This window comes from Buteo buteo, chromosome 19 (genome assembly GCF_964188355.1).
Source record: "Buteo buteo chromosome 19, bButBut1.hap1.1, whole genome shotgun sequence".
Lineage (NCBI taxonomy): Eukaryota > Metazoa > Chordata > Aves > Accipitriformes > Accipitridae > Buteo > Buteo buteo.
In genome coordinates, this window is record NC_134189.1 from 4,597,588 (window position 1) to 4,622,489 (window position 24,902).

Genomic DNA, 24,902 nt, shown 5'->3' on the forward strand with positions numbered 1-24,902 from the left:
CCTTCTGCGCTCACTTAGCCCAAGGTTTGTGTACACAGGCTGGCTTGACCCTGGGTAAATACAGCAACTTCGTATTTTCTTGCTGCTCTCGGGTCAAGAAAGCAAGGTGGGAAAGGCATAATAACATGCTTCTCTCACCTCCTTCACCAGTATCAGAACATTTTGCAAGCACTTACCTGTTACCCAGTAAGCCACTGACATCCACTGTGTCTGTTTTTTGTTCCCTCTCCCTCACCCCAAGTTCTCTCAGCTCATTAAAATCTTCAACTCGCTGGGTCCTGAGAAGTTCCCCCTCGTGGAGCAAACGTTCTTCCCAAGCCATAAGCAGATGGTGAGTACCTTTCGCTTTCTTCTGTTGCCAGCATGGATGGGTGAGAAGCAACGAATGTGAGTTGGGCATGAGAGATGGCGGTGGGTATGCTGGGAAGAGTCTCAATTTTACTTACAGAGAATTACTAGCTAAAAAACAATATGCAAAAAAGCACTGCTCGGGAACCTCTTTCCTTTCTTGCCCAGCCCTCCCCCAGGGAGGTCATGTATGGACTCTGAAAAAGTGAACATTGAGACCAGGCTCAAAACCAAAGCAAAAATCCATCGTAAAATCTGGTCGACAAAGGCTTATCCCTTAGAGCAAGGAATCACTTTATTCAGATAAAGATTTTTTTCCCTGCCTGGAATTGTTTGTAATACATTGATGATTTGGGACATGGGCCATGAGAGATATTTGTTTCACAGTGTCAGTTTGCTTGGGCTGTCACGTGGTTGCCATCCATGAAACATCTATCACTCAGCCTCACTAGGTACTCAAAGTAAATTGGAGTTCTTGAAAAAGAGTTTGTTTCAGCTCGTAATGCTTCCTTTGCACAGTGGCTCTGGGGTCTAGTCTTCCTGTCAACAACGAAACACTCAGTGCCCTGTGTGGCTACTGGGCACCGTACCAAACTCTTAGGGCACCTTCCAAAGAGATCTGCGTAGGTGCATTTAGTCCTGGAGAACACAGCAAAGTGAGTGGCTTTGTTTAAAACTGTTCATGCCTCTTGTTTTCCCTGGCTTAAAAGGATGACTAGTCCTTCATGAATTTTTGTTCCCAACTTACATCCATGAATTAGTGGCTCTTCTTACCTGGCTGAGGCTTTGATGAGACCCTGTGTGAACCATGACCCCCCCATGCAAGCCACTGGCTGGCTGAGCTTATTTCCCACGCTTGATTGTGAACTTGAGCAGCACTGGCAGTCTGAAGATTAGGGTTGTTGAGATGTCAAACTAGGGCTTAAAAACATTCAAGCCCCTCTTTTCTCACACACTTGTTGCAACACTGTGGGCCAACTGCAATGCCTAATAGGATGTAGGTACCTGATGGTGGATATAGGCACCTAGTGGGAGCTTCAAAATTAAAAAGGAAGTCTCATTTAGGTTTTTGTGAAGAAAATCCCACCAGTGCTCGCTAGGTACCTGAATACCTTGAAATGCAGGTCCTCCATCTCTCTGTTCCAATACTCTGTTCTCTACCTCAACTGTGTGGGCAACAGCACTTCCATACTTTACAGGCACGTCATGAAGGTTAAGTACAGTCATGAAATGCTGCGGTAAGAGTTGTATTATCATTTAAGACATAAAGAAATGAATGGTCCTTAAACACTATGTGACAGTTTGTTGCAGACTTTTAAGACAAATTAGTTGATAAACCCTGTTGCATTTAATTCCCGCTGATTTATACAGAGGGTTTTGTGACATATGTAATGCTTCAAGGACAATTGTGACTTTGTCTGATCATCACGTCAGGAATGGTATTTTTGGAAGGCTTGATTAAGGTTTTCATTGGAAATACATTTGCTAGCAGTTTTAGCATTAGTTTCTTGTCTGGAAATCTGATTCTTGATTCCTCAGCATGTAAATGCATTGTTACCAGCATAGTAGTTTGGTTTAGCAGAGCACTGATCTTAATTTCACGTATTTGTCACCTTTATAACTGATCACCTACTTGGAGAAGGTATCGCTTACTTGCAGATGCTTACTTCTTACTTCCAGAAGAAAACAGGAACCCTTTGAAGTGTAGATAATCTCATCTGAACACAAACACTATTGTTGACATGCAATTTTGAGTAATCTGGTTTAAATCAGTCACTTTCCAAACATTTACACAAGCAACAATCCATTAGGGCAAATTCAGGCCAGCCCTTTCCAGGTGGGGGGTCTGCCTCACAGAATGAATCTACCTAACTTCTCAAGATCTTTTCTGGGTGCATCTTCACAGTATCCCGGTCTGTGAGAGCCTGAGAGGGCAAGTGCTTACACCAAGCAAGCTCCATTGCAGTCGTCACTCCACCAAGTACCTGTGAATGTCGCTAGCCCACTGTGCATCAGCTTCTCCCTGTGTCAGATAGGAATCTAATGATCCCCCTTTCCCACTCTTTTTCGTCCCTTTCCTGGAGGCATTTTCAAGCTGTACCAGTCAGCACTCGTAAAATACGCTGTGGTCCTTTGATGGCTGACCCCCTGGAAGTGTTTATAACTCGTGTTATGGTTTTACCTCTTTGCAATGTGGTACACTTTAAGCAATGAAGTTCTCACATAAGAGATCCTCATCCTTCTATGTCCAAAACTCTCCAAAGCTTACTTTCCAAACCTTTGGATTAAACATAGAACAGAATTTAAAATCTGTTTCCTTCTTTCATCTGTGTAGAGAATAGAGATTTTCCTAAAGTAAAAAAGTGAGATAAAGGAAATTTCTAACAGTAGGCCCATTCTTGTGAGCATTTTAATTTAATTGAAAGTGCTTTTTCTGAAGCTTCCTTCTCATGACAACAAGGCATTTTTAACCAGCCTTAAACAGTAAGCCTAAAGAGAGGACACAAGGCTCTGACACTTCACAGCAGAAACGATCCGAAAGATGAATCTCTCTTTCCTTTGCCACAGGCATGTACCTTTCAACCCTCTCGCTGGTGATTAGTTTACTGGAAATAAGAGCAATCTGGGAACCGTTCTTCTAAGGCCCTACTGGTACTACAGGACAGCCATAATGACTGCCTTGCTCTGTAGTGACCCCCTATGGCCAGTTAACAACTGGGATACATTAACTTCAAAAGGGATTTTTCACCTCTCCTGGGCTTATGACCCCAATAACAAATATTAGAGAGAGCAACCTCTTAAAAAAAGGGAGGGACTGCTGGAGGGATCTTTGCCAAAGTACAAGAATTGCCAGAGGTGGAATATCTGCTTTGGGCCCAATAAAACGGTATCAAGAAAGGGAAGGAAATGAATAAATCCACTTGCAAATCCATTTGTGTACATTTGAAGTGGACAGAAACTAATATAAGTGAAGCAGAGACAGAATGTCTGTGATAGAAATAAAACCACTTTACTGTTTAGAATAAAAGGACACTATAAAAAGTGAACATTATGCAACATTACCTTAAAAGACAATATACATTCACTGAATATAAAATTTATAAATAACATGGAGGAAAACTGTAAACAGTGCTAGAAAATTTAGCAACAAATACATTCCTTCTGGACAAGATTTTTCACACGGGTTTGGTTCCCTCACCAAGTTTCCATGACTATCAGGAACAGCAGAGTGGCTCTATGAAGGAAAGACAGTGTCAGAGAGAAAAAGCCAGTACAGGCAAAGCAGCAGCACACGTTTAGTGGACTTTTAAGATTTTTCTCAAGACTGGTAGCCCCCAAAGCCACTTATTCTAAAAAAGACAAAAAATTTTTGCAGTTCCCTCGATTTTGTTCTGCCCTTCTAAGCTATAAAATACATTTTTAAGTGAGATATACTTTCAGAGACATCTGAAGGAATGGGAACTTGTTCCCATGGAGGCCTTTACTTCAAACAGTCTTTACTGTAAAAAATGCAACAGTATGTTTCCTATCACTGTGAGACAGCATTTCACTCCGTCCAAGTATGAACGGGATACAGCGATATGTTTAGGTTTTAGAATTATCCCACCTAAAGGGCCATGTAACTCTTCAAAACATGGGAAATTTAGACCTAAAATGGCAGTTCTGTCCCATACAGGGGAGGGGGAAGCCTCCCACAAGAGCACATTATTCAAGGTACTCCATGCACAGATGTCCTTCTGCTCTCTACCTCCTCCATTCTGGAAAAGGAAATTTTAATCTTTCCCAAACTCTCAATGTATTTTTCATATTTTCTGTAATTCTAAAGGGGAAAACTCTCTCAAGCAAATAAGGAAAAATATTTATAAATAAGAAAGCAAAGACCATCAGTCTAGAAATGAGCTATGCATTTTAAAAGGTACTTTCAATAATGCTGGTATATCTAAAGCATGGAGGGGGGGAGCCCTCATCTTGTACATGTCCAAAGGTCGTGCTCACATGAGCTGTGCCATTGACAGTTCTCTGACCTTAGGTTACGGGGTGAAGTGAGGAGCATGTCAGAGGTGACAGGAAGATATTTGTGCTGCTGCAAGCCACTGGTATGCTCCATAGCCTAACATTTTGGGGAGAATTTCACACCTGCCTCCTCACATCTCCATGCCTGGTGTTCCCATATATTGAATGGCCTGCTGTAAGGAGGGAGAGAGTTTTGTCCATTGGCAGGCAGAAGTGACTTAGCAAGACAGAATAAAGGAGAGCAGATAGGAAGGAAGAAGTCTTGGAGTCTGATTTAGAGCCTGTTCAATCCGTTTAATGGCTCCCTCCCACTTCAAGGGAGCCTTCAGTCAGGTTCTGAATGCAAGCACAAGCTAAAGCTTAGCCCAAGAAATATATGTCCCTGATAGCATGCACAGAAACAAAATTAAGAAGCCTCCCAAAAGAAATGTATTTTTACTGGATTCTTCCCCCTCCTTTTGCCTCCACATTTTTAAAAGCCTTAACAACTGTTTCTTTACACAGCAAGGGGAAAGGTTTGCTACCAAACCCCCACCCCTGCCGGTCTAGCTGTCTGCATCTCAGAAATATTTTACCGTCTGCAATATAAAATGGGAATATGCCTCATTTTCTGGTAATGCATCTGCTGTTTTGTTGTTTACAAAGCACATAGCTACATTATATCCTACTTAGGGACACAAGTCCTCATAGTATTAGAATGCAAATATTTTCACAATAATTTGAGTGCAATACTGTGATGTCTCAGCTAGCTAAATGAATCAGTGACAGGTAAAATATGCAGAGCTGCAGTTTAATGAAAATTCAAATCAACACTTCACTGCATCGAGGGGCATTTTCATGTAGCCTTCCAAAGCCATGAAAAGTGGCTGCAGCTCAAAGCGACGTCAGCTTTGCAAAGTCGCCTTGAGCTTGAGGAGGGCCATTTCCAGCGATGCTGACTCCACACGATGCAAACAGTGAGGGTGGCGAGGCCGGCTCCACTCTGCCCTCAGTGACCCTCGGAGGTTTTGTCAGCCGTGCACAGCTCAAACAGAGATTGCTCCACTGTGCCCAAAGCCCAACCCCGTACTCTGCCCAAAGGGGCAACGTTCTGACCCACCACCTGATCCTATGATGGGTGCTGTGAAGCACCCTACTCTCCCTCACATCTCCAACCCATAATTTAGGAGTAGTCACAGGGAAGAGGACTTAAGTGTTCCAAGCCTGAATCACAGGAAAATCCAACAGACTTCGAATGTGTTTTGTGCTGCGTTGACACTCAGAGCAGCTGAAAAAAAAATACACAGCAGACCTAGGCACCTCTTACATCAACTCTTTGAAAATGCCCTTTAAAGTTCATGTTAAAAATGAAGCTACGCGCTTTTTGCTGCAATAATTCATCTAGTAAATGGGGCATTTCGGGGCATGTACGTCTGGCAGAGCTCTGGTAGCATGCAAGGAACGTAAAAACACATCAGGGCCCATCTCAGACACCCTTTCCTTTCCATTTGGCAAAGAGGTCCAAAACAACTCTCCAGTAATGGAGGTCACTGACTGTAAAATGCTGTATTGCCCCAAGCTGGAATCACTGCAACATTTTTTCCTGCTGGTGGCAGCTCTGCTTTCTAAGTGGAATGAACTGAAGATATATGGAAACTTAAGATAAATAACCATAATAATACAAAAATGAAGTTAAGCATAATCTTCTCCCTGCCCAAGCCCTCCCCATCCAAAACTCAGTCACCCATTTCGTCAGCACCCCTTCTTCACCATCATTAAAACTTAAAATACTTTTATTTGATAAGAAAAATTATATTATAGTTTTCTTAATAAAAAACAAAATAGAACGAAAAAACTTCTCCAGTCAACAGCAAAGCACAAGACAGTAAGGCTCCTCCTCCCACATCACTGCAGGACATGGTATGAGCACATGCACAGAGCTATGCTTAACAGTGCCTAGAGGGAAACACAGCACTTGACACAGAAGGAATCCTCTGGGCAGCTGAAATTTTATGATCCCAGCCAGCACTTATTAGGAGACCACTTTTCCTTGCCTAGCCCCCCCACACACTTCCTTTTACTATATAAACAAATGCAGCTAGTGTAGCTGCAGGGGAGGAACCGTGGTGCAAGGAGGTACAGAGGAAACAATGACTGTAGCCACTACTGCAGATACACTGGAGCTTCAATATCTTAAAAACAACTCACTGACTCGGAATGTCAATATTTCTGTCTTTAAAACACAATCAAACCATTCTTTTAACACCAAAAAAACTCCACGTCCTGTCAAAAATAGCTTATGTCATTATGTGTATATACATCTTAATTCAGCAAAACACTATTTTGGCAATAGACTTTTTTTATAGTAAGAGCTCTAGCAAGTCTCCCCTTTCCCTCTTCCATGTGATTGATTTACAGTTAGTATTTTTGCATCTGTTTGGTTCAAGGTGTTCACAAGCTGGTTTTGCTGTTGAAGCTAAGCTGCAAAAATTTCAGGGGCCAATGCTGCTCAAAACAGGATGGCACAGCACTTCTTCTGCTCTGCTGTAGGTGGATTTACCTCCCTGAACATAGGGGACGGGGCTTTTGTTTTTTTAACAACAACAAAAATACAAAATACTCTCTCTTTTGTTCTGGGGAAAGCCAGAACTTCAAATGTGCTGTTGCATTCACACTGTGACTGAATTAGCTAGGACAATCAGTCAACAATGCTTTTACCAGATGATGTGGTCAGACACACCAGGTGAATTCTCCCACTGCTGGAGTCAATCACATTGCCAATCTCTCCCATAGAGGAGGATTTCTTTCGGACGTCATTTTTTCCAGAGTTTAGGCTGGGTTTCTTTTCAGTTTGTTTCATTCGCCAATCTGATTAATGAAACCTGTTTTCCTTCAAATAGATTTGTCGATGTATTTTCAGCACTTAGTGCATGAGGAGGGGTGACGGGAAGCCAGCGCACAGAAGAATACAGTGCCTAATTGGCATAGTTTTTAGATTTTTGTTTTCCTAAAAAAATAGAGATTATATCGCTACAGCTAATGATACATGTAAGAGAGCAAGAGCTCCATCTTTTTTCTTTTTTTTTTTTCTTTTTTTTTTCCCTCCCATTTTTCCCTCTGGTGTGCAAAAGTAAGCTCCCAAATGTCGTCTGATCAAAATGAGTGGTATCAAAAAATGGAAAAGGTGATTACAAATTCAGTAAGGTAGCACAGACTTTTTTCTTTTCTTTCCTTTTTTTTTTTCCTTTTCTTTTTTAAGTGTTCGAAGTGCTAAAATTTGCATGAAAACAGGCACTAATTTCATTGTCATCATCATGATCTGGTAAGAGTTAGTGTCCAAAGGAAGATCAGCCACAAGTAAGGGAGAGGGGAGATAAGGAAGGGATAGTGTGCTCAGGGATCTGTGGCATTGATTATCGTTTTGTCTGGAGGTGCCCATCCTCTATACCAGCTGCAGTAACCTTCCACCCTCTGGATGCAGGCATAGTGCTTCGCTTGGTATCCTGAGTGGCCGAAGTTGGAGAGCATATCTGTCCAAATACACTCATTCTTGGAGGTGGCAAAGCAGGGCAAATAGTAGCAGGGCCTGATCTGCAATTGTAAAGAGCAATCAGGTAAGGCTACATGGAAAAACAACGCTATATAAAATGCCTTTTTACCAGAGACAAGGGATTCAAAATTCCACTCCCTCAAACCTTGCTTACTAACCCAAAATTCAGCCTCAGTTCAGTAAGCATGTAAGCATGTGCTTAGCTTTACATACACAGGTAATTCCAGAGTCAAAAGGGCTTTTCAGGTACAGAAAAGTTGAGCTTGTGTCTATGTTTTTGCAGGCCTGGGGCCATGAGCAAAAAATCTTAGTGACAGTGCCAGGCTGTGAGGTTTTAAGCACTCTAAATGTTTACACAGGAAAAAAGCTGGACATATCTTGCCAAGCCCGTGGTACGTGATTTCATTCTCTGTAAATGATTCTGCATGGATTCTGAGAGCCTTCCCCAACCCCAATTAACTCCAACAGGGCATTAAAAAGGCATAGACTCTGCATTTTTATGTGATTGTCTCTTCTCTGGTCTCAACACTAAAGCTGAGCTTTACTTTTTCCCTGTAAAAATTGTTGTCCTCCTTTTCTCTTCCTGACTGTTCACCAGCATCAGTGATATTACCAGCCAGGGGAAACTGAATTCTAGGGTTTGAATGTCTTAACGCCACCTAATTAGAGACACACATACCTTGCATCCACAGCCCAGATGATAACGATGATTCAGTCCTTTACGCTGGGACAGAGTCAGCCGGTCCCATTTCTCATACCAGTTGCACAGGCCAGTGTAAACCTTCCCTTCATACACGCGGCCTTGAAAACAGAGACATGGTCACAAGTTAGCACTTCTCAGCTCAAGCACTTTTCTCGTTTCCTGAGATTGCTAATGCTCTCAATATGTTTGGCTTCAGTCACTGCTCAGCAACTGCTTTCTTTTTATTAACTGGTTCAGGAATCTCTGGCCAGCAAGATTACAGCACTTCTGCAAGTTAGGAGTGTTGTGCCAGCTGTAAGCACAAGCAACAACATGCAGGTGACTAATGCTGTCAAGCTCCTCTCAACAACAGAGCAAAGTGAATTGACACCTTCACTAGAAATAAGACTTGGCTACTGTCACACCTCTATCTCCTTGCATCCCCCATCTCAGCAGCCTGCATTCCTCCTGCTCATTCCAAAAAGTATCTTCCATTTCTGGCGCAGCTGAGTAGCAACCAGTTCCCTGTGACAGACATGCCAGCTCAGGTATGAATTGACAGCTGTGGATTGTTATACAGCATATTTGTCACAACATCGCTGGGTGTAAGAGATACTTTACGAAAGAGAAGGAAATCTGGAGAGTGAAAAGACTCTCAGCATTAAGGAGTCTTTAACACCTGGGAAGCTGCGTATAGAGCTGTCTACACACCTGCCCATGTCCTTAGCAGGTGTATGTATAGAACAGAAGATGTTTTGATTATGAAGAAGTACACTGTCCTTACCTGTAATCAGATATTGGTACTTGTTGACCTCCAGCTTGACTCCACAAAGACTCTCAGAGGCTTCTGTGTAGATGTACTGAACGTGTGGCATTATCTGGAAGCCCCTGTACATCTAAAGAAAGAATAAAAATGCTTTACGTCATCTTAAGATGACAACTTTTCACTTTGATTCTTTACAACCTACATTCCCAGACTGTGGTGGCAAGCAGTGAACTTTTAGTGTTTACGAGGGTGAATGGCACTACCTGGACTCTGATGGAATTCTCCCCACCAGATCTGCTGGTAAAGCAGAACACGCACCTGCTAACAAGCCATTGCAATTCAGCACAGGGACCACTTTTCCCCACTCGCATTAGTTCCAGTGGCACTGAGTGAGCAAAGCGCCAACACTGTAAGCTCTGCCAACATCCTGAACAATTTTTTCCCATATATAGCTCATAATTGGGGAGAAATTAAATTAGTTCAAGTTTGGAATCTTTCTCCTTCATGTAATTTAAACAATTTCTTCTGAACTAAGGGGTTTTTCTTTTAAACAATGACCCTATTTTCCAGTGTTGCTGCTGTAAGACTTTCAAACCTTTGGCGCTTGATCTAAGTCATCAAGCCAGACACCTCCTTCTCAAACACCTAGCATACACAACCTCTGCTGACCTCAGCAAGGATTTAATGTTTCTCTAACTAAATGCATGCAGAAATAGAATTCTACTCCATGTCCTAAAATTAGCCCAGTACTGATGGGCGCCATAAAGAAAATATCATGTATACATAATTCCTCTATACTCCTTCTCCTTTTTCATAATCTTTCTTACAGTTCAGTTTAATTGAAATATGAACCCAAAGATATACTGGCAGTTGGATTCAGTCAGAAATTAGCATGTGTCCCTATCTGACCTGACCTCACACTACAATTTAGGGAAACTCATGCTCACCTGTTAGTAGCATAGTGAAGTCCGCATATAGCAATGAAACAACCACTGCATGTGTACACAGGACGCAATAAAACATATCCTGTTTTTGAAACATTGAGGATTACTCTCCCCAAAATTTCATCTTTAAAATTTGGTTTTCTTTTCTAAGCATTCAGTCTCTCTTCTTCCTCCACCAACTGTATGAATGGCCAATGTTTAAAAGTTAAAGGAAAACAATAAGAGTCAGAGAGAATCACAGTTTCATAGCATATCCTTTTTTCTGATATCAGCTTTACTGATAGAAAGCACAATCACGTTCAGATTAACTGTAAATATTAAAGTGAGGCAAAAGAGGAAGAAAAATCCCAAACAATCCCAGAGCTATAGAACCTTGCTGCTGTGCCACCTAAGCTGTGGTATTCTCCTCCAGGCTGTATTCTATTTCTTGAAGTCCCCTATTATCCCAGGGCATTTCACTATTCCTCCACCTCCTTTAAAAACAACAAATCTTTTTGTTTCTGAAAGAATGTCTGTTGATTTAATGGATTTTATGCTAGGTCCAGATACTGCACATAAAAATATAAAGAACTACTATTTATTCTGCTATGCTGAGAGGTCAAACTATCTTCTGGGCATCCATGGAATGTCTGCCGGCTTTTTTTTCTCCTTAGTTATATTACCCCAATCAGCATATTCTTACACCAGTATCACAACTCAGTTAACAGCACTGCTGTGTACAGTAAAAGACATGCAAAGGGTTTGCATTTTCTAGCCTTTCTTCTACACCCAGCAAATATGCAAGGAAAGCATTTTTTTAAATTAATCATACTGTATCAACAAAAGCTCACAGATCATGTTTGGAATACACCGTTGTGTCTGTAAGTGAGCAAAGTCTTTCAATGAATATGGAAGAACTGAATCTTGCCTAATCTGTACTTTATCCCTGCAATTTTCTTGGTATGGGATGACCTACTCAGATTTTCCAATTACGCTCAGGATAGCTGGAGATCTAGGTTCTGGCACAAGCATCCTGTCTGTCCTTGGATGTGTTATTTAGCCCTCAGTACACTTTTGTTCCTCATCTGTAGAACAGCTCTGCCTTGCTTCCCAAGGATACTGTGAGGAACGGAACATAGAATAAAGATTATGTGTTCAGACCCCATTCTAGAGGGTGTCACACCACAAGCTATGATAACAGTATCTAAGCAGATAAGACTAGCTAAGATAAGAGCTGAGGCTGCCCAGTCTCTCCAGGCAGTGCGTTATCTACACTGCAGAGAGCTGTATGCTGTGCATGTGCAGTACAAGTGATCTGTCACCCAGAGTGGTAAGCTCCAAGTAGTGTTGGGCTACAAAGTCTACACGTGCACAGGCATGCTTTGAGCTCATTCTCTCTTCGAGCCCCTTGCAGAAAGGGCTACAAGCCAGACTAATCATTCATCTGAGAAGCTGCTCGGGCCCTTCCTACAGGACCCTTGCAGTCGTCACTCCTCGCACCTTCTGCACCATCAAGCTCAACATGACTGCCTATGAAGTAACTAGTGATGCTGAACTGGGGCTTGGTTTTAAACTCCTGGACCTAATTCCCTGTTCACATTACCACTGTCAGGGTTGCTGAAGGAAGCGTGCTCTGGCCTCTCAAAAAGCACTTCAGCTCACCCCTCAGTGACCCTCATCAATGCTAGCAACTGTCACGCTAATTGACCCAGTGCTGGGGGCAGACAGGGCCTGCCTCATCCTCTGATGACTAAAGAAAATTCACCATGACCTTGGTTCTCAGGGGAGGAAAAAGAAAATTTGGCAACAGGGAATCTTCTACAAATGCCTTCTTTCAAAACAAATAAAACAATACCTTAAGCATTATTTTTGGATACACAAAATATCCTGGAAGTGCTATTAGGCCAGTCAGAAGAAAACCAACCATAAAGCTAGCCTCTCTCCTAACTGCTACCCTCAGAGTCCTCCTGTCACCACAAATGTGTATTTTTGGAAGCATAATGACAGGGAACAAAGTATTAGCAAGCATCACATGGTGGTGTCTGCTAGTGCTACTCTATTTCCAGCTGTGTCAGCAATCGCCTTAGCAGCCCCCATACTGCCTCAGAAATGCACATGCAAATCCTGCGGTGGTTCCTGCCGCATGATTAACTTCACCCTGTGATACGATGTTCCTCCCTCTGTCCCTCCCATGTGAGGTCACACTAGATACCAAGGCTTGGAGTTATCTTGCCTAACCCTCAGCTACCTAAAATTTAGGCGCTTCATATGAATTAGGCATCGTCTTTAGTCAAACGCCAAGAACGGGCACCTCCAGCACAACTCAGCCCATCCTAAAGTATCTGTCTACAACTAGTGGGCTGAATTACAATTCAGTGGTTCCTGTCCCTCTCCATTGACAATCAAGAGAGCCTGAAAGACTCAACACCTCATTTTAGTCTGTCTAAAATTAAACTAAATTAATCCCACCCCACTTCTTTCCTCTTGGGACTATCACGTTTCACCCCTTAGACTCATTTTACAGATTAGCAACAAACCAAGGAAAGCCTCCTTGCTTCTGGCAGCCTGTGCAGAGTGCTGCCATGGTCAACCAGGACTGTTTGTGCACATGGAGTAGAAATATCTTATCTCCCTGTTTCCTTTGCAGTTTCCTGAAATAGGTTTGGGCCCTTCTCAGAATGCCCTGCAGCATCACAGAACACGCGGGGGTTAGATCAGTCCTGTGCCGATTTCTGACATGTGATCTTGAAATATTGGGGGAGGCAGAGGTTGCTTGAAAAAGCACAAGGCCTTTTCAGACAACCAACTTGAACGCTAGAAAGCCTGGCACTGTTCTGTGCCTGTGCGCTGACCTTGTGCTCCGGTCCAGGCCCCAAGCTCATTTAGTTGTGAAATTCAGCAACGAGCTCAGGAGTGCTAGTGAGAGCAAGAATCAGCCACAGCAAACTCCAAGTAACCCATGAAAAAATACAAAGATTGTTTGTTGCCTTTTAAGGCTCTCAATGCTTTTCACAGGCAATTCAGTACACACTGGTAGACTAAATGCTTGTTTATTTTTCATCAGCAGGTGCAGATGGGTTTATAGGTGGCCAGAAAACACTGACACGTTAGTTTTATCTTCAGACTTGTTCCCATGCAGCTGGGCAGAGCCATAGGCCTCCTTAGTTTTCTTTTCAGCAGGAGGACAGTCAGCTTTCATTGGGGCAAGCAAGGGAGAGATTTGCTGTGTCATTCTGAGCTCCCCCGCTGTATGGAGCTGAATCCCTCTTTATACTGAAGTCTCTAAGCTCAGCAGAAAGACAGCAGCGTTTCAAAGAAGACACTTTGTTTGCTTATCAAGAACTATGTGCTCTGGACATTCCAGTTCTACTGAGCACTTTGACTGCTTCAGGTTCCTTCCTGCTAAAAGTCGCAGTTAAACGTGCAATGCAACAGCCCACCAGCCCACCATCTATGTAGCAGGCATAGAGGCGGTTTGACCAACACACAATTTCCACTTTAAAATCACTCTTGCTTTTGTTGGACACATAGCTTCCTAACAAAACACTGTGGAGTTGCTCCTGCAAAAAGGCAATTGTTCTTTTGTGGTCTCAGCACAAGGACATTGCAGATTACTGCAGTATCTGCTGTAAACACTCTGGCCCTGTGCTGCAGAATAACCCAATGAAAACAGCCAGGACAGGCTCAGGCATCTTATTTAAAGATTGACACAATGGTGGCTATTGACAATAGAGTGGCTGCTGCTCCACTCAACATGCTCACCTGGCCTGGGCTTGTGCTCCTCCCCATGCAAGCAGACACAGAGAAGCCTTTTCTATTCATAGCAGGGACACTGCTGCAGGCTCCTAGGTCAGAGGAGGAATGCTTAATGCTGTTCCACAGACCTCTGACACTGCAGCTCACTGGCTGACAATGGGACAGGCTGCATCATTAGTTACGAGAGAGGCTAGCGTTATGGTTGATAAAAAGTAGCAGTTCATTTTGGGGACTACTGTTATTCTGGATCACCACTGGACTCTGTTCATGGTCATATGTTAGGAAGCACCAAACTCTTGGAACTGAGTAGGAAAGTAGAGGTCCTGGACAGACCAGGATGAAAACAGACAAAGAAAAGTTGATGAAGCCACTGCAGCATGTGGATGTTGAGTAGTTTTGTGAAATGGTGTACATTTGCTGAGCTAGAGAGTGACAAAACTGGACAAGAACAGCACAGAGTGCTGCAAGCCTGATGAGGCCAGGGACAGCCATCAAAAAAAACAAACAGAAAAAAAAAGGAGCGGTAGCATTATCTCACTGTTGCCAACATACCCAGTTGTCTTCTTTACAAATACAAGTTAATCAACAAATACATATTTCCTTTTGAATCTTAAAAAGAAATTTTTAAGATTAAGGAAATTAGTAAGCCCAGCACCTCATGCTCTCTTATTCAAAGTGCTAGCATTCCACTCTAGTGGAAGAGCCATGCCAGGACCAGATTTGGCTATGTGTGCGGTTTTGCGACAGCTTATGAAACAGGCTTTGCGTCTCCTCCTCCCAGCTTTCGTGCTTAGCTATAAACTGCCTTATAAAGAGAGTTACTGTTACGAGGCAGGCAAGTGACTGGTTTTTTCTGAACCTTTACTTTGTCTAATATGTTTCAGATTTCTGCAGTCTCTGCCAAGCTTTTCCATTCCCTTTCTTTTTTCCTTTTTTTTTTTTTTTTAAAGACATAAACCAGTCTTATGACTAGAATGGCATAGCCAAGAAAAACAATCTAGGGCTGATTTTTAGCATTACATAACAAGGGGTCAGTTTAAGAAAAAAACCTAAGTCCACAGCAGCAGGTTGAGTGCAGTTTGTGCAGCAAAGAATTAGAGCTCTGAAGAGAGGAACTAGAGAAACCAAGAAACTGGCATAGGAGATCAACATCTTTTCATCTCTGAGTCAATACTTTACAGCTCTTCTGAGCTGATGATATTTGGAAGCTACAGTGTTTGGTTTAGCTTTATATAAAGACTTCACTATATGAGTTTCACTTGTTCCATACATGGAAAAAAATGCCATCATTCTAACTGATGGTCACAAAGAATACAAGTAAAAAAAAGATGAAAGACCATTCTCCCAAGGCTGGCAGACCCCCTACCACCACATCTTGAATTTAATTAAAGTGTTGCATGGAAAAGCTTGCATTTCCACAGTCTAATGCTGTGTATGTTGAACACAAACAGGACTCCAGTACCTAGAGAAGCCCATCTGGCATCTTTTACTACCAGAAATTTAAAAAATAAAGCAAGAATTCAGGTATTCAGCATCATATGTCAGGAATGACCTCTTACTGCTCCCTTCCCCTCTGCAGGCAAATTTCTACCAATTGCTGGTTACCTTCTATTCTGGCTGACCAATATGAAAAGTTGACATGCTGTTATTTTAAGTATGCAAACTCTGTTCATTATTACATGTTAATTAGAATCATTATCATATCTACAAGCCTATGTGAAGTGCCTCCAAACATACCTTCATCTGCTTGACTGTGTATCTCATCGTTCCAAATGGTCCATCTTTCATGAGCTTCTTCCCCACAACTTTAGCTCGGATCACTGTCATAAGAGAGGAAAAATACAACGAATTATAAACAACTTTGCACAACATTTAGGCTAGACCCTCCACTTCAAAAAAGCCACTTAGATAAATTATTCTGTAAAATAAAACAAAACTCCAAGCCAACCTTCCTTTCAATTTATTCTAAATCTCACACAAAACAAAGGCATGTAAAATGGGATGCCAAAGCAAGTATTTATTTAGAGGAAATCCAGTTCTGTGTAAAGAATAAGAACAAGCATTATTTATGTTGAAATCTCACTGAAATCTGCAAAGCAGACTATAGCCAGGACCAAGCCAGGTTAAAATCTTTGCACCAAGCCACTGGCATGAAGTTCATATTTAATGTCTTAACTCTCAACATACGGAATGATGTTCAACAATTGTTCTCTGGGTGCTCAGTGCAGCTTCCATTTCCCAACAACCACAACAATACAGTACAGCACACTGGAATATCCCATATCTGGGGATTTCACTACCGCTGCCACCTTTCAGATACCACAAAACTCCCAAAAAATGGCTCCCTCCAACAAATGGCTACTGTGCAAAAACAGATTGTTCAGCAACCATCAAGTCCACAGTGAAAGCTGCCAGGCCAGCCAGAAGCCACCTGGAAGACAAACTAAAGCTGACCCATCAGACCTTACATACACTTCATTTCTTCGTGGATCCTAGGGGGCATTGTGTGTGCATGCACGTACGCAGCATCCAGCCTGACACAGATACCTCCATTGTACCACAGCAATGCCAACTGAGCCCAATCCATCACAGATAAGGATTTTTAGGTCCCTCAGATGGATCTAGCGGGTGGTTTACAGTCAGTGCTTAATGAAGAGTTCTCAGGCTCCTCTATTTTTGAGGCATTCCACAAAAACCCCTACTGTTTCATCGAAAAAGTTCTGCAATCACCTGCTCATCATCTTAGTAGAGGAGCAAAGCTTAGTGACTGGGCAGGCATTATTCAGCTTAAGTCCACTCACCTAGAAAAATCATATCACATTATACAAGCACCAGAAGTGGCTTAATTTTTACAAAGGCTGCAGAAAATGAGACTGGAGAAGACCAATCCTGGGAAGAATAAGGATCACCGTCAGAAAACCCTATATGCCACTCGTACAAACAACAGGACAAAAAAATAAACCAGGGAACTCAAAATTTCATCAGTTAAAAGAAACATCAAAACTACAATATAACCATGCAAATCTTAACTAAAATCTTATTCATTAATCTTATTCATCAAGCTTCTCATTACAAGGGCTATGAAAATTATTCCAGTAAAATAATCCAAAGAATGCAACATACTCATAACACAACTGACAATGTAGAATTATACATAAATCCCCCAGAACCCCCTTTTTTGTGGAAGAAGAGATATCAGCTACTTTTGCATACAGCTTGTATCGGTACACCATTGCAAACAACGCACCTCTGCTGAATATATGGCCCAATGGTCCAGACTACTGAAATCCAGCAACTAAAATGGACCACATACATAATTTCCTCTGAGCCTATGAAGGTCCTGATCGTAACTCCCTGCACAGGACAGAGGTACTGCTTTCACAGCCATCTTTTGCAGCATGTCGTCTGTGTTTTGCTGAATGTGTCATACCAATGCATCACAGAAAACAATTCATGAAAAAGCAGGAAGTCATGGAAGGGAGACAAAGAGGTGGAGGTACTCCTTTGCAAGCAGGAAAACCCCGAGTTATTATTTACACTACAGCACTATCAAAAAGCAGCAACAAAGTTCAGAGATCCATTTTGCTTGCTATATAGGATATTAAACTAGCATCTTGTTGCTTCTTAGCTCATTTAGGTTTCAAACAGCTGTAGAAGCCCACTGGAAGAAATGGGAAAAAGAGGAGGCTAAGTTTTTGTTCACTATCTAGACCAAATTAATAAGGCAAAAGGCTTGTCCCAGCTTTCTGAATAATCTGAAGAACAGATCTAAAGGAAGACATAGGTCTGGTTATACACACACCAGGTTCCTGGAACTTGTTCCATGAGGATGGTGTGAAATGAAGACAAACTCACTCTGCTCTGATTTATATCCCATGCTTCAGCCAGACTTGTCAAATAAATTTTAAACTAGGTAAGACAGTCCTGCTGGCTTTGATTCAAAGGACCAACAAAACCTTCATTCATTGAGTGTAAAACTTCATTCTTCATTTTTTTTTTAAACTTCTATTATCCAATGGCAGTAAAAGTCAGTAAAATTTTATTGATTCTTCTATTTAACAAGTTGTTCAGACTTCAATTTACTCTCTTCTTCAAAATTTAGTAGCTATATTGAAGCATGTCCTTGAGGACTGCAAATACCTTTAAAGAACTAGGTTCTTCCATTTGTTGCCCCCAACCACCACAACCACCAAAGAAGCTACAAAAACCAGACTGCCTAAGGGTCAATGAGAAAGAACACAATTTCTTTTGTGTTTCACAAGGCTTTGTGAATTACAGGGCACTTCACTAATGCTGGAGTCTATAGCAAAGGGTGTCAAAAGTCTGTTCTTCATCTGTTGCATATCTGATACACTGAAATTGAAAAACCTGGTGTTTACCCAACACATCTGAAATCAACAATGAAATCCTGTATCTTACTGACAATATACTAAAAGGCAATATTGCAAAATGCTAGGGTTTCCAAACCAGTTAGCATAAAAGATGACAGGCACATTCCCAATTGCTGACAAAATATCTAAACCCCCATTTTCTTCGCGTACTTCACTGCTAGCTTGGCAGCTCTTTATCTTCTAGTTAGAGTAGCACAGCCACTTCAGAAAGAAACCAGCTTTGATTTATGGACTAATCCACAGCTTCACCAAAGGACCAAAGATTCAAAATGCGCATCTACACTAGCACATTAACAGCATCGCAATTTCAACTAATGCTACCCCTCCAAGCAAGTGGAAGGACCTGTATTTTCATATTATTGCTCTCCAGTAAAGTTAGAGAACAACCACCATCCTAGCAAACTCACCTAGTAAAAACGATGAAAAACCTTAGCATAGGCCGTCACTTCAAGCCTTTTGTAAATGGGTCAAGCCCACTGTATCTCAGAGAAGTTGCCTTTATCAACCAAATTGTAACTTTTCTAGGTAAGTTCCTTCCTTTACCAAAAAGCTAGGAATGATCAAAGAACCCACCCTACCTCTTTCTTCCCATATTAAAGGCAAAGTCAAGCTGTTAGCTAAGGAGCAGAGGATACTCCAACTTAAGTCTACCCCCTGTATTTTGTGAGGCTGACACCCCCTGAGGATTAGATGCATCTGGGTAACTGGAGAGAAATGCTGGATGGACAGGACTGCTCAGAAGTTGCTCTTGCATGTCCAGCTTCATCACCCTAAGCCTCCACACATGAAAGCCACTTGTAAATCTACCCAGAACAGAGCTCTAAGTGGCACATCTGCAGCCACATGTTTCCCAGTTCCTATCTTTGCTCTTTCAAACTGCCGCTCACAAGTTATACTGCTGGACCACTCTTCACACCTGGTCAGAAGATAAAGAATATTGTTCCTTACTGAGCAGGGACCATGCATACTTGCCAGGGGAATTTTTCACCCTCTGCAAATTATCAGAAATTTACAGTATTTCTGCTGCAAATTCAGTCCATGGTATGTTAACAAAGTAAACTGTTTACTTCTGGGGACTCTTACTGCTTGAGCAGAATGAGGCAAAAGGTGCTCTAACTGCTCCCCTGAAGTCCTTCCTTCTCCCTGAAGCTCTTTTACAGTCCTGCTATTACTGATGGGAAACTTTATCCCACACAAGTGGTCACCAAAATAGCTGCATATTTTTAAACCACAATTCCTTTGAAGTACTGCCTATGAAAATACTCCGAGATGAATGTTTCTCAGTACTTTGGGGTTCCAGGTCGGGTCACTTTGTGGGACTGGAGCAGTTGGCAAGGTCTCATGAGTGGTTTGAAATTATTTATGAAAAGTTAAATTAGATGAGGATATAAATCTTGATGAGATAAGCATGGCAGCCATACTATGATTCAAAGAGGAGAAAACATATGCGTTGCTTCTCAACATTTGACATGATTAAAAACCTGAGGGAAAGAATGGAGAGAAAGAAAACCGGATATTTAGTTGATATTCTAAAAAAAAAATTAAGAAAATAACAACCTGCTGTGTTTGAGGATTCAAGAAATACATCTAACAACGTATCACAAATGATTTATGTATTTATGTCTTTTCCCTTCCCTCCTTGCTTTTTTTTTTTTCCTAATGTAATCTAGCTTAATGCTTAGGAAAACAGAGATGGCTCAGATTTGCCACAGGACTAGTATAATGCAAGCAGCTAATGGTTTGTATTTCACTGGCATCTCTAGGGTGGTACAAACTGTCTGCATGTGCATGTATACACACAAAAACACCCAAAAATCACTTACATCTTTTCCAAATGTCACTGCATCAGGTCTTATAAAGGCAAAAAATCAGAACGGGCATAGGAGAAAAAGGCCCTATATGCACTTTTATTTGCGCAAATGCACACTTATCTAACTCAACTACTCTCTAACTTTATCCCTTACTCTGTAGCCATTTTCTCACAGAAAAGGTAAAAGGCCTAAAGGTAAGATATGAAGCAGAAGAGGACACTGGCTTTTACAGCTGAGATAGCAGAAGGCATTCTTTTCATGAGGCAAGCAGTAGACAAAACAGGCAATGACCGATGTGAGGGAAGTGGACATGTGAGATCAAGACAAGCATTTGCCAGGAAATAACATGGTGAAAAGACTTGTAATTACCAAGTCGTTTCATCCAGGCACACACTAGCTACTAGGTGCGTAATAGCCCTTTTTTCCCCAACTGAAAAGCAAAAGCACCAACTATCTTCGTGTCCTTTATGGGGGCCAGCCACTAGATGGTGACACTATCACAAATCTCACCTTCCGTTAACGAGAGGGCAGTAGTACACGCAGAAGCCAACACCAGGAACCCCAATTGTATGCCCAACTGCACCATGAGAACCAGATGCTTTCATGCAAGTGGGCTGGTTGTCATCCATAAACAGCATTTTAAGTGGAGACACACACCCCTTAGAGACCAGGATTTGCTCCAAACCCATTTCCCTTGTGACCAATTATCATGAATGGCTCAGGAGAGTAACAAATGCTACACTCCTCATTATTGTTTCAAGGATTTATTTTATTGGTTTGCAATATGAGTATTTTTAAGTGAGAGGTTTGGCTGAGATGCATGCTCACTGCATTTAAGTAAGTGAAGGATGTGGAGGATTCATGCTGTTTACTAATGGAGACACAGGGGACAAGTTATTCTCCCAGTCCATTCTTTGACATGCCAATAGAGGCAAAATAAAATATATGGGGAACAGCAATGTGATCAGGAGGCTGAAGAAAAGCTCCTTCTATCCTGAGGCCACTGACTACACCAGGACCTTCTATCTTGAGGTCACTGACTACACCAGGAACTGGACAGCAAAACCAGTCCCCAACAGAATGGTGCACTTGGAAATGCTGCCTTAACACTGACACAGGACATGCCAAGGAGCATGGTTGCCACTTTATTCATACAAAGACTATACAAGGGCTCACTTCCAAGAGCAATTTACTGAGAACTTTTTACCAACTTTACTAGCAGCTCTCTCATTCAGCCTGTCTCACAAAAACTCCTTACTGTGCTCGTACATGCTAGAGGACTCACATCATGCAGGGCTAAGGCAGCTGGTATGTTTTAGGACTCCTGAGCATACCTATGACACTACTGAGGTATTAGTTTATTCTGGCATTTATGGGAGTGTCTCCTAATCTGGTCAAGGCAGGATGCTTTTACACACAGACTTTCTAGCATTGGTGCTGATGGTGCTGCTAAAAAGGCAGAATTGCTCTGTCTTGGTCACTCTCTCATGAGCTGCATTCCTTTTCCCACTCCCTTGGCTGATCTGTTAGCAATTATTACCAACACTCTTGGCCTCCCTAAAAACAGAGGACCGTAACTACAAGTGGATTGTGTCCTTTGGACTGGAAGTCTGGCCCAGCTATATGCAGCCTCTCGGGATGCTCTATTAAATTGCCCGGTGGCTGTAGACTTATATGAGCAGCAAGTGGGTGGGACCTGCTTTGGAAGGAGGACAAGAAAGCAGCCTCTCACCCATTCCTCCACTTCCACAGCAAAGCAGAATGGAGAGGGAAATGCTGATGACAGCAGGGGATTCATGAAGAGGGAAAAAAAACAGATAGAAGTCTCCAGTCTCTTTGATGATCTGCCTGTATTGAAAGTCACCTCCTCCTACATAACCAAAATAGAATTCTTTTACAAATCAGAGTATTGAATTTGAAGGCTACTTGCAAAGTGCCAGAAGGCTGAAAAAATACAATAGAGAAGCTTCCTCTTGCCTCGTTCCATCATGACCTTCAGCCAAAGCCACAAGAGCAAAGCCAACCTCTTTTGCTTTGTCTTGGAAGAAGCCAAATCCATCTGTGTTGGTACACAGCATCACCAGAGAACCTCATCAAGAAAGCAAAAAAAGGTAGTGAAGTAACAGGTTCACTGCTGGCTGCCTTCCTCTCATACTCCTCACCAACAAACTAGCTCCCATTACTGGCAGTCCAAATCTTGACCTCTTGCCTTTTCAAAGTGCTCTGAGGAACACTGAGAAAGAGCACCTTCTTGACAACAATCACCTCTACCAGTCAGACAGTTGTCACATAAATATCACATTGGAAAGGACTTGTGCTAACTTCAGCAAGCGCGTTGGAACATTTTGACTAACAATAAAAGTCTAAATAAAAACAGGAAGGCGAGACACCCAGATATCTTTCCTTCTCATTTTCTAACCAGAACTATGACATTTACTTTTGGCCTTTGTTTTACAGATCCAAAAAACTTTCCCTGTCTGTGGCACAGCAAGGCTGTTTGAAGGCCACCCAAAAAAAGTGGAAGGCTATTAAATGACTTCACCCTGGCCCAAGCTCTAAAACTGATTACAATTGCACTTCCTTAGTATTAACCAGTTTTCCCATCCCTGCAGGTTTCGTTGCCACTGAGAGTCTGTTTGCACAACACGCTGTACTGCTTGATTTCCAACACTGCAAAATAAGGAATGATACAACTGTTTCATACAAGACTATGATTGCATCAGACTTCCCATCAAAAGTTCAAAAAGTATAAACTGCTCTAGAAGGGCTTTACTTGGGAGAAAGTTAATCCTCCCAACAAGACCACAAATTAAAGATGCAAGGTTGCATAAAACAAGCAGAACTTGGTGTGTGCTTGGCATTTCACCTGTAGCTTATTAATTGGATACAGTTTTTCTGATGGCAGCAGTAGCAAGCATTTTTCTCCCTCCCCATATGGTCCGTCTCACCCTATGGAAGCCCAAGCTCCCTTTGAAATACATTAGAATGAGAGAAATGAGAGGTCTCTGTTAGATAAGAAACTGCAAATACTCTTCTAGACATTTCATTCAGGTTCCTATATGCAATTTGGTTGAAGACTCTTCAGCTGCCCAGCACTGTCCCTGCATCTAACCTCTGATCTTAGCTCCCTTGCTTTCCAATCATACGCACATAGTCTATTGGGAGGATGGAGGAAAGACTGAAAGGAGGAGGAAGAAAGGAGGGATCTAAAATGCATTTATATCCATTTACAAGTAGAATCTTCCAGATCATGTGTAGATGGTATGTTTCGTGCCAAGGGAAACTAGCTTCAGAACATGGCTTGTGATAAACACAGAGAAGCTAAAGGAAGAAAAAAAGGAAAAAAAATGGCTGTTGTTACTAGCTATTACACCTACTAAACTCAGGGAAGCCAGGCAGGCCCAAGAGATTACCTAGAACAGGCATAGAGTGAGTTGAGTCACAGAAGTTACATCCACCGCTAAGTTAGTTTCACAGCTTGCATCAGCAAAACATTCTAGGTTTGCTGCGGCAGGCTTTTTTTTCAACTTCCCACCTAAATATTTTTTAACTAGTTACTGAAAGCTGAATTCAGGCTAGAGGCAAAAGGCAGTAGGCAAGTATCAGAGTAAAGGAAGGAAAAGTGATGCAAGTGGAGGGAGGGGAAGGGAGTGCCTCATGAACAGAGCACAGTAGAGAGGCACCTTGCACCTCTCTCCAGGAGATGTTTTCAGCAGAGTGCGTTTTGCCTCATTTTGTGCCACTGACAACTGCCAAAGAAAGAACTGCTTTCAGCCAAGGTTAGCAGTGCTGGAAAGATGGTTGTCAAAACCAACACACAAAAGCACTTCCAAAGCCAGCTTACAACAGTGGATAAAAATAACAACCATATGACTCAAAGCTGGTCAGGCAATGCTCAGCTCAAAACACCTTTTGCATTTTCTTTTGGTCTACATAAGGTTTGTGCAATAAGATTTAACTCAGTCCTCACTTCCAGATCAAGTACTTCTAGATACAGTACTTACAGGACGCAGGGAAGCCAGGCTGAGACAGACAAGGCTCTGGTTTCTCATAGCTCTTTGGAATTGTTCGAAGGAGCCACAGGTCTAAGTGTTCCACTCAGAGAATACAGCAGAGCTGAAGTGAGACCAATTAGGGGCAAATGGAAACCATATGCGATTTTAATGAAACAAGGAGCTGGTGCACATGACTTACTGCCGCAGGAGCATTTACTGCCTGAAAGGAATGTGCATCTGGCATTGATCGTTTCCCAACCCATCAAGTAAGCAGTAACATGGAAAGCAAATTGGAGCATATGATGAGAGATGAATTGCCTAAAGAAGTACAGTTAGGGGAGCAGCCTCTGCAAGGAGAAAACATGTCCTTTGCCCGTGATTTACTGATACAGTTGCAAGTGAGGCTGATCTTCCATTTCCACACATCATGATAATAAACTACAAGAATGAGTGCTAGTGTGATTAAAATGGATCAAGTGGTGTTTTAAAGAACCTACTACTACAATCACAGAAATCCCATTCTGATTCACATGGGGCAGACTTTTACTCCCTTGAGGTCATGGGCAATGCTTAAAGAATTAAGTACTGTTGATCCTAAGCAAGGGTAATACGCAGTCCTCAAATGCGATGTCTGTTGCTGCAAGTATTCAAATGACATTGCTTTTACATGTACATCAAAATGAGTAC

The 24,902-nt window shown here is 42.1% G+C and overlaps 2 protein-coding genes across 3 annotated transcripts in view; one reads left to right on the forward strand and one right to left on the reverse strand.

The window, feature by feature from the left end:
- SYN3 (synapsin III) overlaps positions 1–24,902 on the forward strand; it is a 176,707-nt gene that overhangs the window by 43,460 nt on the left and 108,345 nt on the right. For both annotated transcript variants that reach the window (XM_075051079.1, XM_075051078.1), the window contains one exon: positions 242–331. In XM_075051079.1, the coding sequence (XP_074907180.1) occupies positions 242–331 (90 nt within the window). The remainder of the gene's footprint in view (positions 1–241; positions 332–24,902) is intronic.
- Positions 3,334–24,902, reverse strand: part of TIMP3 (TIMP metallopeptidase inhibitor 3) — a 39,485-nt gene continuing 17,916 nt past the window's right edge. The window contains exons 2-5 of the mRNA XM_075051083.1: positions 15,756–15,838; positions 9,358–9,469; positions 8,571–8,692; positions 3,334–7,932 (exon numbers count right to left, since the gene is read on the reverse strand). Of these exons, the coding sequence (XP_074907184.1) occupies positions 7,735–7,932; positions 8,571–8,692; positions 9,358–9,469; positions 15,756–15,838 (515 nt within the window). The 3' untranslated portion in view covers positions 3,334–7,734. The remainder of the gene's footprint in view (positions 7,933–8,570; positions 8,693–9,357; positions 9,470–15,755; positions 15,839–24,902) is intronic.